Genomic DNA, 15,650 nt, shown 5'->3' with positions numbered 1-15,650 from the left:
GTGTGAAAACTGTAAGCAGATAGATTTCTTTCTTTTCAGTGCTGAGCCTTCCAACAAAAGAAACCCCTAACACCATCTAAATCACTTAAATTAAGATCTAAGAGTGAAGTGTCACCACTAGATGCATCAGCACGTTTACCTTGGAGTTACTGTCATTTCCTTTGGACTGACTGAAATAGTTACAGGACTGGCACAGCAGTACTGACATGGCCATCAAATGTCTGAAAAACTTTCAGCTGTTAAAAGTGGCATTAGTTAGTGTAGTTTTCTTTACTTCCTGCACTTTCACAGTACAGAGGAACAAATCAGCACAAGCACTTACATAAAATTTTCTGCTAATATTCTCATGGATTATTATGAAAAAAAATATTTTTCATATTAAGATTTCATTTATTTTTAAATTTATTATATTTCTACCTATAAGGCTGTGGTTTGAGAACAGGCTACAGCAAGAGGTATAGCTTTTCAAAAAAGTCAAAAGCTTTTCAGTCCTGATTTCAACACTGGAACCATCCATGGCCTTGGGCAAGTAGTCAGATTAATGGTATCTGAAACCTTACCCCTGAAAAACAGGTTGATTACATTTATCTCATATGCTGTTATGAAGATTACTGTTTGTAATGCTCTCTGAAGACCAAAACCACTCCTATAAACACAGAACATTTTTAATTATATCTCAGAGGAGATGTAGAAAAACTGTTCATTAAAAAACTGGAATTCCAGTTTAGAAACTGCACTTACTTCAAGTCTTTGAACAATTTCTCTGATGTCTTCAGCACAATTATCTACTGCAGACAGAAGAATACATTCTCCTCTTTCATAAAATATTTTGATGCTCATTAATCCAGATGTCCATCCAATAACATCTCTGCAGGAGCAGTTAAACACAACATTTTTTGATTCCTTTTCAATCAACATGATAAACTCATTGGAGATTCCGAGGAGACATTCAATGTCAGCAGACTGGCCGAAATCTCGGGCAATCACATTCCACATAATCGCTCCAACACTGAATAGATGTGCATCTTTCCTTGGCTTCACCTTTTCCTTCTTTTTTGCCCCTAAAGTAATAAAGCTGAACTTGGCTGAAGTATCCACTGTAGCTGTGGTAACAAAGTTTTCCGCCAGATCTTTCAAGTATTCTTGACGTGTCCTTGTGGCCATGGCTCGAAATTTTTCCGACTTATGCGCTGCATTTTCAGCATTAATAACTTTGGCTAAAAGGAAGTCCCTAAAGACTGCAGACTTGGGGAAAGTTACTCCTTTGGGAATGGGTGGACCAAATGAGGGAACATCTTTTGATCGTGAAACACCAACACTGGAAATAGCAAAGAAAAAAAAACAACCAACAAAATGATTAATTCCCTAAAAACAAATAAAAATCAGATGATAAGCAGAACTGTGATCTCTGCAATCCATTTACACAATTAAGTACAGCTTTGACATGCCAATTTGCAGACATTTCAGACACATCAAAGAAAACTGATTGTCTGTTTTAGAATGGCTTTCTTCTTTTAAATATATAAAGGACATTATGAAGGTATCTTGCTAAAACAAAAACTATCAAAGATAACTTCTAAGGGTGTCAACGCCTCCTTTCCTGAATGTAATAAATATTAAAATTAATTGTGAGAAATAAATGAGAGAAGTATTTTTTAAAATTATTTTTATGTAAATCTTATGTAAATAATTTTCAGCTGTCACTCAGTTGCATCATCTTAAAACTAAGAAATATAAAGAAAAAAAAGAAATATAAAACCAGAAATTTTTATCCTCAAATTTTCTACTACAATGAAGTGTGAACTCAATGAAAAATATTGGTGCCAAATGTGACTATAATTGAGCATTCTCCACCTGTATAATCTGCCTACTCTATGCTCATAAAATTGGAAAACACAATTCTTGATCTAGACAGTTCACAGCCAAATGTAAGAAAAATAGGAATATTTCCTAATTGATACAATTATACCTCTAATTGATTGATACATACGTAATATATTTCAACTGAAAAATAATTTCAAACTACAGTACACAGTAGGTATAAATATTATTTATTTGGCTGAAATACAGTCAAATTTGGGATGACAGATAAAGTTTAATAGAAAGGAAAATATAACTTAGGAAATGTCATGTATTAATCAACACAAAACATTTACTGAAACGAAATCAAGTCCTAAAAGATAGTTTAAGTTCTAGTAGACTACTAAAAGACAGTAATATGACCCACCCTCACAATGTATTTTAATTTCATTCTAAACAATGAATAAATGACATTTATAAATAAACCTCTGTAATTATGCTTCATGTCTTTATCACTATTTGCACAATTACCAATCAATTCACAAATGTGTTTCCACCTTTGTTACTCTGTTAAAATTCATTATGAAGTGACTTAAATGTGAGAGTTAAAATCATCTGAAATCTATGATTTTTTTCCATTCTCCAAAAGTCTTCATTTATGTGTTTAAAGGCTATGACTCATCATATTGTCATATTCAGGGATTCATACAGGTTAAAGGACCTTCCAAAATACTTTAAATCACTTTCTTTAAAAAGAGGAAACATGCAATAAAAATTCTAAATTAATTTCTATTGCTTGTCTGCAAATCTTATTTTCACTAACTTGTTATATCCCCATTTTGTGGCCATAAATCAGCAACATGGAGTTCTGCACGTACCCCTTTGAGTCTACAAACCGTGCTCCATAACTCTAGATGTGTGCAAGGGAGACACTGGGGTTTCAGATTCACAGGAAGTGCTGCAGAAATTTTAAAATCGAGCACATAATATCTATAAGAAATACAGAATATCTAGAAAACACGGTTGCATTGTAGTCTTAGTAACAAACTTATATAATTATAAGGCTCTACTCACCTATAACACACATTTTCAGTGCATGGATTATGCACTTTGACAATGACAAATACATGTTGAAAGTGGGAACGAATATTTTTTGGAGTAAAAGGAAGTGCTCCTGGCTCTTGGAAGACAATGGTAACTATGTCATTTCCTATATGCCTTTTCCTTAGCAGCTAGACAAGAAACATGCATTGAAAAATTAGTTGTTAAAAAGTAAATAAATAAAATAATAAATTCATCATCTCAGGAAAAAAAACCCCAAACAAGCTGAACCAATACAAATAAAGCATAATTTTTCAGAAATAACTTTTATTGCATCATGGAGAACAACATGTAAAGGATATCAGAACTGCAAACATATAGGGAAAGGAAATTAGGCTAAGTTCACAAAAGTACTAGTGAATTTTCTCACATCTTCACACTAGTTCTCCATAGTTTCTGCTCATTTATATTTTACTCTACAAAAAAAAATATATTTCTCTTATTCTTACTAGTGCATCACTTCAGTAATAGAAAAGTGTTGCATCACTTGACATTTCTCATTATCCAGAAAACTGTACATACATTCCATCTTTATAGTGTAATATTTGTCTCTACATTAAAAATATACTATTGCTTTTATGTCTCAGTAAAACTTTCTTTTCCATGTTGCAACTCTATTAAATATTGTCCTTAATATTATGATCTTAATTTAGAACAAAATATTATCATGAACATCCATCACAAATATTAACAAGTGCATATTTGAGGAACAGAACCAAGACTCATGGAGAAACAACTGCTATTAGGAACACTTAAATTAAAAATTTGTTCTTGTAATTGGTAGCTTTTATCATCAAAATATATTTAAGGGCTAATTTAAAATACTAAATCATTGTTATAGGCTAAAATTTAGTAAAAATTAAAAAACATATCCCCAATGAGGGACTGCTACTCTTTCTTCCCAAAAAACCCAACAAAATAACACAGTAAAATGATGCTCACTTTCTTAATGAAAGAATATTCTAACTTTCAAATTTTGTATATTAACAGACAAAAAAAGCAGTCTGCTAGGTGCTACATTTAAAATATTTACCCAAAGTCTGCCAAAGATCTTGCATTGTCAACTAATAGCATAAAGACACTGAGAGCTGTACCTTAGTTCATACGTAACCAAAAAGGATTTAAGAATAAATTTACTTGGAAACTTAATGACAGAGCAAGTAAAAATTTCTCTATGAAAGTGATATCACAGAAAATAATCTTTCTAATAAGAGTATTTTGTTGCATTTTCCCAGTTCTACTAAAAGTTAGTATTTCAGCTCCCAACAACAAAAAGTAAAGTTGCACATGCGAAAGCCTAGAACCGATGTCTGTTTCATTATAACTCTAAAAAAAACATAAAGGATGATATTCTGAAGGTAATCAGAAGGGCCAAAGCCACAATTTTAAAGCACTAAGGACATCTATATTATTTTAAACATAATCAAAATCCCAAACATGGATAAAGAAATAAGACTTCTTACGAAACTTGAAAACAGACATAGGAACAGAAAAAAGTATTTGGTAAGTTGTGTGGCTCAGTCAAGTTCTCAGGTTTCTAAGACTAAAATGAAAGCAACTGGTTATTTGAGCCATTTAAGATGCACACTGTTGCCTACAGAACCACACTTTGAGGAACTGATCACAGAACTGTGTCAGATATACTTTAATTTGTTCATCTAGTGAGCCATACAATTAGATCATAATAGGGCAGCACAAGTTAATGTTTAGAAGTTATTACTATCTCACAGGTTGGAATTTACAACTCAGTTACATTTGCAAGCAACCTTCCAATTATGAGGTACAAGGTGATTAATTTCTGCCCGTGTTGTACCACTAAGTGCCCAATTACTTGTTCTTGCTACAGTGGTTCATGCCTATACATTTCCATAGAGTAAATTATAAAAATGAGAATACAATCCTCTTTAAAGGTATATTTATTTTTCAAAATAATCACTGCTTTCAAAAATATTTTCTGCTTTTGTAGACCACTTTAGGATGCTCTGCCTGCCATCATACATAGCATAAACAAGAACAGCATTCACTTAATTGAAGGTAAGTTTTAGAAATGTTTGAAATTTTACTAGCTAAGACTTTTTAAAAGTATGGCAGTTCCCATATCCTACCCCTAGGATATTTTTCAAGGGTGGAAACCTCTACAAGGCACAAAAAACGAAATAGGAAGACAGGTCATTATTTTTAAGAACCTTACCAAGACTGTAGAGATCTTAGTGACTCCTTCAGTTTAAAATAAAACCAGTGTAACACTTATAAATAGTTATCATGCATAAGTGGTCAGTCAACTTCAACACAATGCAAAAGGCAAAGCACCGTTGTGGCTGTGCACAGAGAATCACAATGCAAAGAACCTCTAAAGGGGGGAGAATTAAACTGGGGTGATCTGGAACACGGAAAGAAGTGCTCTGGATAGGATAAAGGAACAGGAAAAGAATAAAGTATTGAATGGAGAAGAAGGAGGGAACACATACCTCTCTGGGAAATGGGAGATAAGGATAGCATACTGAAAATGAAAAAGGAATTGAAGGAAACTGGAACTCAGCAAAATAATCTATAAGAAACCCTTTTCTAGTTTCCATTTTTAGCCTAGATTTTTCTCTCAGCTTTTACCTCCTAGTTTATTTGGGTGTTCCTTTCACGTTCTCAGTTTCCCCTTCCTCTCCCATTTTGAGGTCTGCTCAGGTTTGGGGGCTTTTGGATGTTGTAAAATTATTTTTTTTTAATCTGCCTTTCTAACATACTCTAAAGAATCTCATGCCAGTGTTGAGCATTGATGTTGACAGGAACTCTCAACTGGGTGCAGAGATTACAGAGAATTACTTGCAGTAAGGAGGAATCATTGTCATGTTAGAATTTGAAAATAAACCTAATCAAGTATGATAGGCAGCCAAAAGGAAATCAGTGAAGTGTTATGTAAGAATACAAGACACACAAAGGAGAATCCAGTTAGGAAAATATGTTAGAAAAGCAGAATCCATTAGATCAAAACGATTTGCACTATAAGATAGCTATTATATTTATTCTCATATTTTAGTGACTCAATTCTTAATTTTCAGATATGCATCTCTGAAGGAAAAAACTGTCTTAAAACTTAGCATATTAACAGCTTGTGCTCAGCCTTAAAAAACTACCCATTTCAGTAGGATTTATTGCTTTGTCAAACTGCAAAACAACAAGGAATTCTTGTTGAAATAGCAGTGAAATATACTTTTCATCCTATTAAATTATGAAGTTTAAGAGTCAAATAAGAAAATCTCCAAACTTATTTTAGTACATTTCTAAAATAAGTGATTTCAAAAGTTTTATATTCAATTTGGTTTGTTAGCCAGTACCAAAATCAGAAATGAATGGTAAACTGAGTCTGGTATAACCTTAGGTCTTGTTACCCAATTATTTTAACAGTAGGTAAATGCTACAAGCTTATTTTGTTATTGCATATCTGTTTCATTTTCAAGTTTTTATAAAACCAGGTGAAAACTGATTATTTGAACAGATTTGGATTAATTGGGTCTGATCACTTGAACACAAGCAGACTGCAAATGTGTGAGTGGGAAACTTGCAAGGGAATGATTTGGGGGACAAAGGGACATTGCAAAGGTAAAGTTTAAAGGGGAAAGCCTTGAACTGCTTTGAAGAAAAGGCCAGTAAAGGAAAAGGAACTGGCCATACCAGGGCTGGTTGTCTTCTCCATCCTAGGGATGGAGCAGCTGACTTGAAAGTTCCCAGCCTATGTTGCAGCCAAAATAAAAATTACCTTGCTCTTTGGATCTCCTGCTGGTTCTAAAACTAGAGGGATGTCCTGATCAGGGACCAAGCAGGGCGTAGTTATATCCTGGAAGAAGCAACAAACAGTTCTGGTGCGCCCTATTTTTGGCTCACAGGTATTTGGAACACAAGCAAGGCTCAGTGCTTGCTCACTGAAGGTCACCATTGTGGATTAGGAGGGACTGAATACCTTGCCCAGTCATTACCAAAGAAGGGACATGGGGAAAGGATGCAACAAGCTCAGCCAGTACATACATAATAAGCTAGTAGAAAATAACTATTGAATGGGGGCCTTCATCCCTAACATAACCTAACAGGAAATTTACCGTGGTCTCTAACTTCCCCTTACTTGGGTATGCAGTGAGCCAAACCCTGAAGAGACTTCATTATGTATTTTGGAGCTAAACAGTAAGAGAAAAAAAATAAACAGTTATTATAAATCCGTTTTGCACATTAAGGCTGGCTAAATTCTAGTAATTTGGGTGCACTTGTCACATTTCATTAAGACAGTGTACATGCTGTGCAAACACTGATAGATCTCATCACCTGAAAAATAATGTGGTGGGTCTTCAGATAGGCATACTGCTTGAACTTGGAAAACTGCCACATTATTTTGATCCCAAGGAAGCCACGAATAACAACACAGTGCTCCTGCTAAATATTGAACCTTTTAAAGGGACAATGATGAGAGCTTACTAAAACACTGTGGAAAGGGGAGCTTGTTGCTAGGAAGACCATGGAGTTAAAATTGAAAGATTTTGCTGTACACAAGAATCAGCACCTGACTATAAAGACACATAAGGAGATCATAAGAATGAAAGGAAGGCACAGGAAGAAGTGAAAGGACAGTAAAGGGGGTGGCTGGGCAACACAGCAGTGAAGCTCACAGACAAACAGCAAAAAACTATGAAAATAAGTGGATCATGGCAAGAGGATATCCTGTTCTCACGAACAAGGAAAATTCACGAAAGACAACAAAAGTAATAAACTCCAAGTAAGGCCATATTTACTGTCAGTGCCTGTGATTTGCTATGAAAATATTAATTTTATTCTTTTAAGGCAAGCTCATTCAGTGTACTATATCATCTTAATAAGGTACAGTTTTCCCTATTTACATACCTTTCCAGTCTAAGATTGTTAGACTGAATACAGAGAGAACAACTCCTAGTGCATTTACTAAATTAACCTGTTTTGTAATTAGATGCAACTGAAAGTTTAGAGAAGCAGAACAATCTGAAATCAGCGATGAAGATCCAATCCCTTGATTACTAGCTATGTCACGGTTGAGTGTGTGATGAACATTCTGTCTCCAGAAAGCCACACATTTTAGGAAGTGAGTCATCTAAACTTTATGTTATTCATATGATGAAAAGTTTGTCTTTTGATTCCTAATTTAGTTTTTTTTTTAACCACATCTAAATACTAAGTGTAATGTCTTAACTGTTCACTTGAAACAGCTTTTCAAACTGTTCAGAGCTCTATGCACTGATTATTTAAAACACATAACATACTATACTTTCTTGTTGTAACAGTAAAATATTGTTATTTTTATTTATCCCTTCTGAAAAAATTCAGTACTTTTATTTTATCTTTTTCTTGCTGCCTTGACACATCCCTTCCTGATCACAAAAGACCTATTGATAGGATAGACATGAAAGATACAACTCCCATATGGTTCAACAATCAAGTAGTAAGCATCTTTTGTGAGCTGTTCAAAACCAAAGTGAGATATCATCCTTATTTCATGACAACCTTCCACAATGGCTGAGATGATTGTAACTTGCATGGCAAGGCCAGAATGTTCCAAAACTAACTACATAAATCAACACTTACTTCTGAAAGAACACAGAGTAACAGCACAGAAAGTTACAAACTACCATCAGTCTGATCTATGAGCAATTCTTGCGCTTTCCTTTTAAGCCTTAAATCTGATATATTATACCAAATGTGCTTGTACGTTTAATTAAGTCACAAGAAATATCTTAGACAGGCAAGACAGAGTAACCTTACTGGTGCACTGCACACTTTGGATGCTGTGCTGTTTTTTAGCCATCCTTAATGCTTTGAAGACACTCTGAATTATTATATAAACAAAGGGAATTATCTAGAAATAAGAAAAATATACTGCAATTTTCTGTTTTCACAGACACCTTGAAGGATATAGTTAAAAACTATTACTAACCTCACACATTAATAAACATTTCAAGATGTGTAATATAATTATTAAGTGGAATAGTTTTAATTTTTTTTTTCATGCATACTTTAACCAGAAGACTATTTTCAAGATTCATTCCATTCAATGTTTAAAACATACATAAGATGTGAATTCAGTCCAAACTGAAAAAACATATTCACCAGAGGCAATACTGCCTTTCAATAATACAATGAAATAGGGTACATGGGATAAGTTCCTGAATTATATATAATAAAAATCTTATAAGACTTCTAACTTATTACAATATTTCAAGAAAATAAATATAATTGAGTCATACTTCTTTTAAAACAATTCCAATTTCAAGCAATACTATTAAAAAACACCAACACTCAATGTCAGACATTTATATTATAAAATTACAATGAAAAGCTAAAAAGACATACCTGTTGCCTGTTACTGGGCATGTATGGAAGCATTGTTGATACATGAAACATTAATTCATAATCTTTATAGGTAGTATAGAGGGAATGAGTTCCTGTTGAATCAGCTGAAAATTAATTTAATCACAAGGTCAGTAAATTAAAACATTCACACTACTTTTCAGGACACCATTCTGCATGCTGTGATTTAAATCTATTTAAACAACTTATGTATTTTTTACAATTGAACAAAACCAGTTTCCATCAGCCAAAAACCTAGTCTTTATTTTTGTATTATGGACATAGAGGGGTCCTGCAGAAAAAAACCCAAAGAGTTTGCTGTCTCTGAGACCTAAATAAACTAATTTTAAATATATTGGTATATCACAATAAAAACAAAACACTACACTACTTCAGTGTAGCTTTATAGAACATGTATTTCTTTGATTTCAACAATAATAAGGACAATTGACTAAACCCATACTTTACCAAAAGTGAACTGGCTATTTCAAACCTAACATCAAAACACATGTTGCAGATCAGACATTTTTTAAACATAAAACATGTGCATAATATATATATTTTTAAAATTATTTAAATAAATTTATTATATGAATTAACAATTTCTTTTATTTAGAAAGTTTATTAATAGTTAGCATTTTGTGATGTTTACATCATTTACTCATGTAAATGAGTTTCAATTGAACTTTTAAGAAAGTTTAAGCTTTCACTCTATTGAACACTCTATTGAGTCAAGAAAATGCCAATTTTTCTTCTCTTTTTTCAAGTTCACTTATTTTTAATATAATTTTATGTTATCTACAGCAATAAATATTCTCCAGTACACTCTTTAACACACTGTTTAAGGTTTTGGAGTTTTGATCTCTTTTGAATAGTAATTATATTCCAAAAAGAAATCAATTTGCCATGTTAGTTCTCCTGTTAAAAGTATATAAATTTATATAAACATACACATCTTTATCTGCAGCCCTAAATCTAAAAATATTTGTGTGTATACAATTAGGAGCACATTCATATGTGATTGTGCTAGGTGTATCAGTTATGCCTGTATGATAATTAAATTAACTTAATTTATTAAACACAGATTACGGTATTGTAGTTGCATAAGAAATAAAAAAGCATAATTTCAACTGAAGTCTGTTACTTGAATGTTGCTAAAAGAAGGAAACCTTATTGCACTCTTCTATTTCAAAATCTTAGCAGAAAATAGAATTCCACTATAACTTTTCAGTGGCATTTTAGAAAGACAGTTTTGAAGAGATAGAAAAAGAAAATATGTTCCCACAATAAAACATTTTATCTCGTTTCCAGTAGACTGATATGTTTTAAAACATCTACTGAACAAACTATATAGTATTGAATTGGTACAGTTTCATTTAATTTTCTTATTTCTTTATCTCGCAGTTTGGAACTGCATGCCACTAAAACTGCAGTAAAGAAGGGCAGAAGAGAATTTATAGTTAATACATTCCGTATGTTCTGAACATTTGCACTGGGTCTGGCTTGGATGCAGCTATAATTCCTCATAGCAGCCCACGTGGTGCTGCGTGCTGCCTGTGTGACCAAAGCAGTGCTGGTAGCACACCGATGGTTCAGCTGTGGCTCAACAGTGCCCGCACAGCACCAGCACCGCTCTGCCCCACACTGTCTCCCATCCCAGGAATTGTGCTGGGCTGGCCACGGGCTTGGGAGGAGACAGCCAATCAAAAGGATCAAAAACATACCCCATGCCCTATAAAGTCATGCTCTGCAGGAAAATTGGAGCAGGGAGAGTTCTTTCACGGTAGTTGTTGCTCAGAGAAGGGCTGGGCATCAGTCAGCTCATGGCAGGTACAGAGTGATTGCCTTTGCATCAGTTGTATTAATGCCTGATTGATGTAGTGGTGGGTTGTGCTTTCATTATTGATTGGTGGGTTTTTTGTTGTTTGTTTTGGAGTTTTTGTTTGTTTGGGAGGTTTTTTTGGGGGTGTTATTCTTCCTTTCTTCCCTTCACTCACTGAACTCCCTTAATCTCGACTCACAAACTGCAGGGTCAGTGAGGACACAAGAGGTAGGGGCTTATTTGCCAGACAGGGCAACCCATTAAGTCATTCTACTTTCTCTCTTACATAAGAAATGGACCAATCACTTACCCAAATACTAAATAAACAATTTTTTAAAACAAACAAATTCTAAAAAGAGAAATTTTTAGAGAAAAACTTCACAGCTAGTCAAGCATTTGAGAATATAAAAACTTAATAAATTTTACTCCTATAAGAACTAAGCAAGATTTTTTACTGAAATACTGTGTCTACAAAAAATATAGCTCTCAGACACTACATTATTACACTTCTCTGAACCTGCAGGCAGTCAGAACAATGTATAATCAAAGTCTAAATACAACACACAGTAATACATCGTTATATTTAAAAACAAGTATAATAAAAATGTGATACTTAAGCCAGTACTTTACATTTAATATAATATTAAAGACTGTATCTTTTTGAATTCTTAATTCCATTTTGCCTGTTGCAAACTATGAGGATACACTCTGACAGGACAATATAGTTAATGGCACACAGCCTGTGTAAAACATTGAAATCACGTTACTGACTGATAGCTACACAATGCTGATCAGCAATGTAAGCTCATACTGAAGCACAGCGATTACAGAAACTGAATTTGCTGACAGACCAGCATTTATTGTCATATATACAATTTACTAGGTGACATTCAGTCATGCTCTGATTGGGGAAAAAAAAGAAAACCCGAACACCCCTTACTCCTTTCGATTTTTCAGCCCTATTTATCAATTCACTTCACAAGTCTGACATCCCCAGCATGTTAATATGTATTTCTAAAAAATAATTTGAAAAATTATTTGTTATTATTCGGTACTGAAATAGTCTCTAAAAAGCTCAAATTATTAAAGGGAAACTAGCACGGATTTAAGCAAAAAGGCAATAACATTATTGGAAATAAATATGGTGCTTATACTAGGTTGACACTATGTTAAAATGAAGTAGATTAATAACTAGGTATCCTTAGATCACAGCTCATATGATCAGCTGTCAAAATCCTGTTAAAACATCATTAAGAATTAATTTAAGTTAAATTTAAGGGCAGTAAAAACAGTACTAATAAAGAAGTGTCTTAACTTATCATTGACTTTTTTAAACAGCAATACTTCAGTTCCTATTTTGCTACAAAATCCAACCAATTTGCACAATTAAATTTTTATACTACTGCACTTAGGCAACTGAAAAGACCCAAGGAAAAGGCAGTACTGACTACAGCACTGAGGCAGATTAAAAATTATCAGCTGACAAATGGGGATATGCTTGCTGTGCATGTGTGAGAAACCAGGAAACGACTGCTTGTGTGTGTTGGGTAAAAGTAAGCATGTATGTTTAGCTGAAATAAGATAAATTGCTCTATATTTTGAAATACATATATTTTTATTGCCTTTGAAAGAATAAGACGTTAAAGTGTGCCTGGGGAAATATTACTCATGTAGTATGATTTTAACTAAATGAAAACAAACGAAATAAATTGCTTTGATTTTCAGTTCTACTAATGCCACAGAAAAAGTAAATGATCTTTCAGAAAAGGTTTGATACATGTTCTTACCGTATGCTTCATCTTCCTCAATTACCATATAATCCTACTATTCAAAACCCAAAGTCAAGAGCAGGAAAAGACAACATAATTTGCAGAAGATCAACTGGATCAGTACCCTTTCTCCCACAGCTTGAAACATAACTTACTTTTATTATCTAGCTGAGCCCTGTATTTACTGAATCCTTTTAGCCGTACTCTCTGGCCCAGTAGATCAAGGAACTCTTCAAAAGCTGGTCCTGCCATCTCGTTGTTATACATTTCTTCTTCTGTGCTTTGGCCTGCTTTGCAGTAAAGGATACCAATCTTATGTTGAAAACTCAGCTGAAATTAAAAATTAAATAAAAAAGGAAAATTTACAGAAGCAAATGAAAGTCAATAGTAGAATAAATATTAACAATTAAAATATAACACTCTTATAACCCCTGACAGAAGACATCTGAAAATTAAAAAATAAGTGTTCTGATTTGGGAAATTGAGTCACCATAGGACGAAAACAAAAAAGAAAAAATCCACAAAAGACACCCTCCAATTCTTGAAAGAAAACTGGATTGGCACTATTCAAACACAGATAAAAGCAGTACAAAGACTTTTCACTTTGTTATCTATAGAAGCACACTCTACTTCATGCTACGGTATGAAAAATTTAATTGGAAATATTTGTATATTTGTCTTTTTTTCTCGGATTTAAAAGAAGGTGAGTTTATTGTCCCTCATTTTTATCCTTTAAAGCTCACTCTAGTTCAGTTAAAACAGCCCCTTTGAGCAGTCATTCCTATTATGTAATCTTCATAAAAACACGCACTGTTAAAAACTATTTGCCATTTTTAAAAGTATACTTAAAACAAGAAATTAGATTGCAGTCAAATAGTTTTACTAAAGAGATTCTCAATTATGGAACACAAATCATATCTATTCAAGATAAAGTACAAAAACTTTAAGACATTAGGTATAAAGAGAGATCATTACTCTTGAGCAGATAGTTTTCCTCTTAGCTTTTATGCACACTTAAGCTGACAAAGAGGAAACCTCCATGTGGATGGATCAGTCCTATTATTCTTAACCAACACCCTCCAGCACTTCACAAACTGACAGAGACCATCAGTCACACCCGATTCCCTTCAGACACTTATCTATATTCATGACTCAAATCAACTCTCCAGCTGTAGACCTCTCTTAATCAAACTTCAGGATTAGTGTCCAGAATGCCTGTTATGCAAAGGCTGGATGTGTTTCTGTTAGAGCAAAGGTGACAAGACAGCCTGCCTCCCCTTAGTCCTAAGGAGATAAAGGCTTTGTGTGGGGGTGAGCTCCTGTGGAACCTGCCCTGGAAGAATGCCATTGATCAGAGAGCAGTTAGGAGAGAAGGATCAGAATAAGGAATAAGGTTTCACCTGGCCAGCCTAGAACACAGAAGATGTAAGTTTGATATGGCACAGGATAGATGACCATCTGAGATAAAAGGGGATTCTGGGATATGGATGCACTGTAGGAGCTGCCCAAGTCAGACCAGTGAAATCTGGAGCTACTAGTTCACTCCTGAAATTTCCTTTTGACTGGCATTAAGTGCTATCCCCATCCAGAGTGCTTCTTTGATCCCCATTTCAAAGAGAGTTAGGTATTTAACAAAAGGTTCCAGATTACTGGTGACTATTTTATTCAGCAGAAAGCTAGCATGAACAATTCATGAAGGAAACTGCAAAATAAATGGTCAAACAAACATTAGCTATCAGGAAGCAGTGCTGTTACTTGACACATCCCAGAGGACTTTAAATGATGGTGACCACACTGTCACCTCTATACCAGCCCTGTGTCCAACAGTTTAACTTAAAGCACAGGGAATTTAGGTCGATTTCCTTGACTTCACACTAGAATTGACAAGTAGAGAAGTTAAATGCTAAATGGAGCCACCAAAAATAGGGACAAGAACTAAGAGTAAGGAGGCACCTGGGCAAAATATTTGGCCTAGTCACACTTCTCCATTCTACAGATGCCAGTCATTCCTGCATTTGTTCATGAATATCAATAGTATTCCAAACAGGAGTGAAGTACACACCTATCTTAAAGAACAATCCAGCATCTCACAGTTTAAACATTGAGATAAGACACATTTAAAATGAGGATCTGAGACAAACCAGCCCAAGACATGAACTAATCCTGGGATTTGACTTTGTGGACTGACAAGCACTGTGGACGCTATACAATTCTGAACAAAGTCAATACTATAAAAAAACACTATTGCTAAACAAGCTGCAAGCTAATTTGCAGTAATCTGAACCTCCTTCCCCTGTGCTAACCCTTTACAACCATGACATTAGAAGATCAGAGTAAAAGAACTCCCAGCCAAGATCATGGTAGCTGTGCAGAAGCAGAGATCAAGGTTTAGAATGTCAGTGCCTAAAAGAGAAATAACTCAAAGAGCTTTGGCAGGATCTTCTTATGTCATGCATTTAACTGGCATGAAGAAGTATCAGAATATTTAAAACTGATAAAGTTTGCCAGTTTTGAAATGCTACCACATGCTTATTCAAGTCTTTTAAAGTAAATGATTGCAGATGTGGTTCCAATTTCACTATTTCCAATTCAGAAATTTTTCATTTAGTTATATTTCACACTGAGAACAATTTAATAACATGACAGCACAAAAAAACCTGCTAAACCCATTTAGCTAATTGGGTAATATGTATTGAAGATGCATAGCAGTCCTTCCTCACTCAAAATGATTCTGTTCTTGTCAGAATCACTCACTACTGAAACTTGGTATCCTGTCAAATTTTTGCACAAATTATTTATCA

The 15,650-nt window shown here is 34.1% G+C and overlaps 1 protein-coding gene across 6 annotated transcripts in view; it reads right to left on the bottom strand.

Moving 5' to 3' along the window:
- The window catches only part of SIPA1L2 (signal induced proliferation associated 1 like 2), a 254,937-nt gene that overhangs the window by 45,912 nt on the left and 193,375 nt on the right, over positions 1–15,650 (bottom strand). For all 6 annotated transcript variants that reach the window (XM_064413831.1, XM_064413834.1, XM_064413830.1 and 3 more), the window contains 4 exons: positions 13,005–13,179; positions 9,262–9,365; positions 2,875–3,032; positions 742–1,318 (listed from right to left, as the gene is read on the bottom strand). In XM_064413831.1, the coding sequence (XP_064269901.1) occupies positions 742–1,318; positions 2,875–3,032; positions 9,262–9,365; positions 13,005–13,179 (1,014 nt within the window). The remainder of the gene's footprint in view (positions 1–741; positions 1,319–2,874; positions 3,033–9,261; positions 9,366–13,004; positions 13,180–15,650) is intronic.

The sequence above is a fragment of the Passer domesticus genome, chromosome 3, assembly GCF_036417665.1.
Source record: "Passer domesticus isolate bPasDom1 chromosome 3, bPasDom1.hap1, whole genome shotgun sequence".
Lineage (NCBI taxonomy): Eukaryota > Metazoa > Chordata > Aves > Passeriformes > Passeridae > Passer > Passer domesticus.
This window is presented reverse-complemented; position numbering and strand designations above follow the sequence as displayed.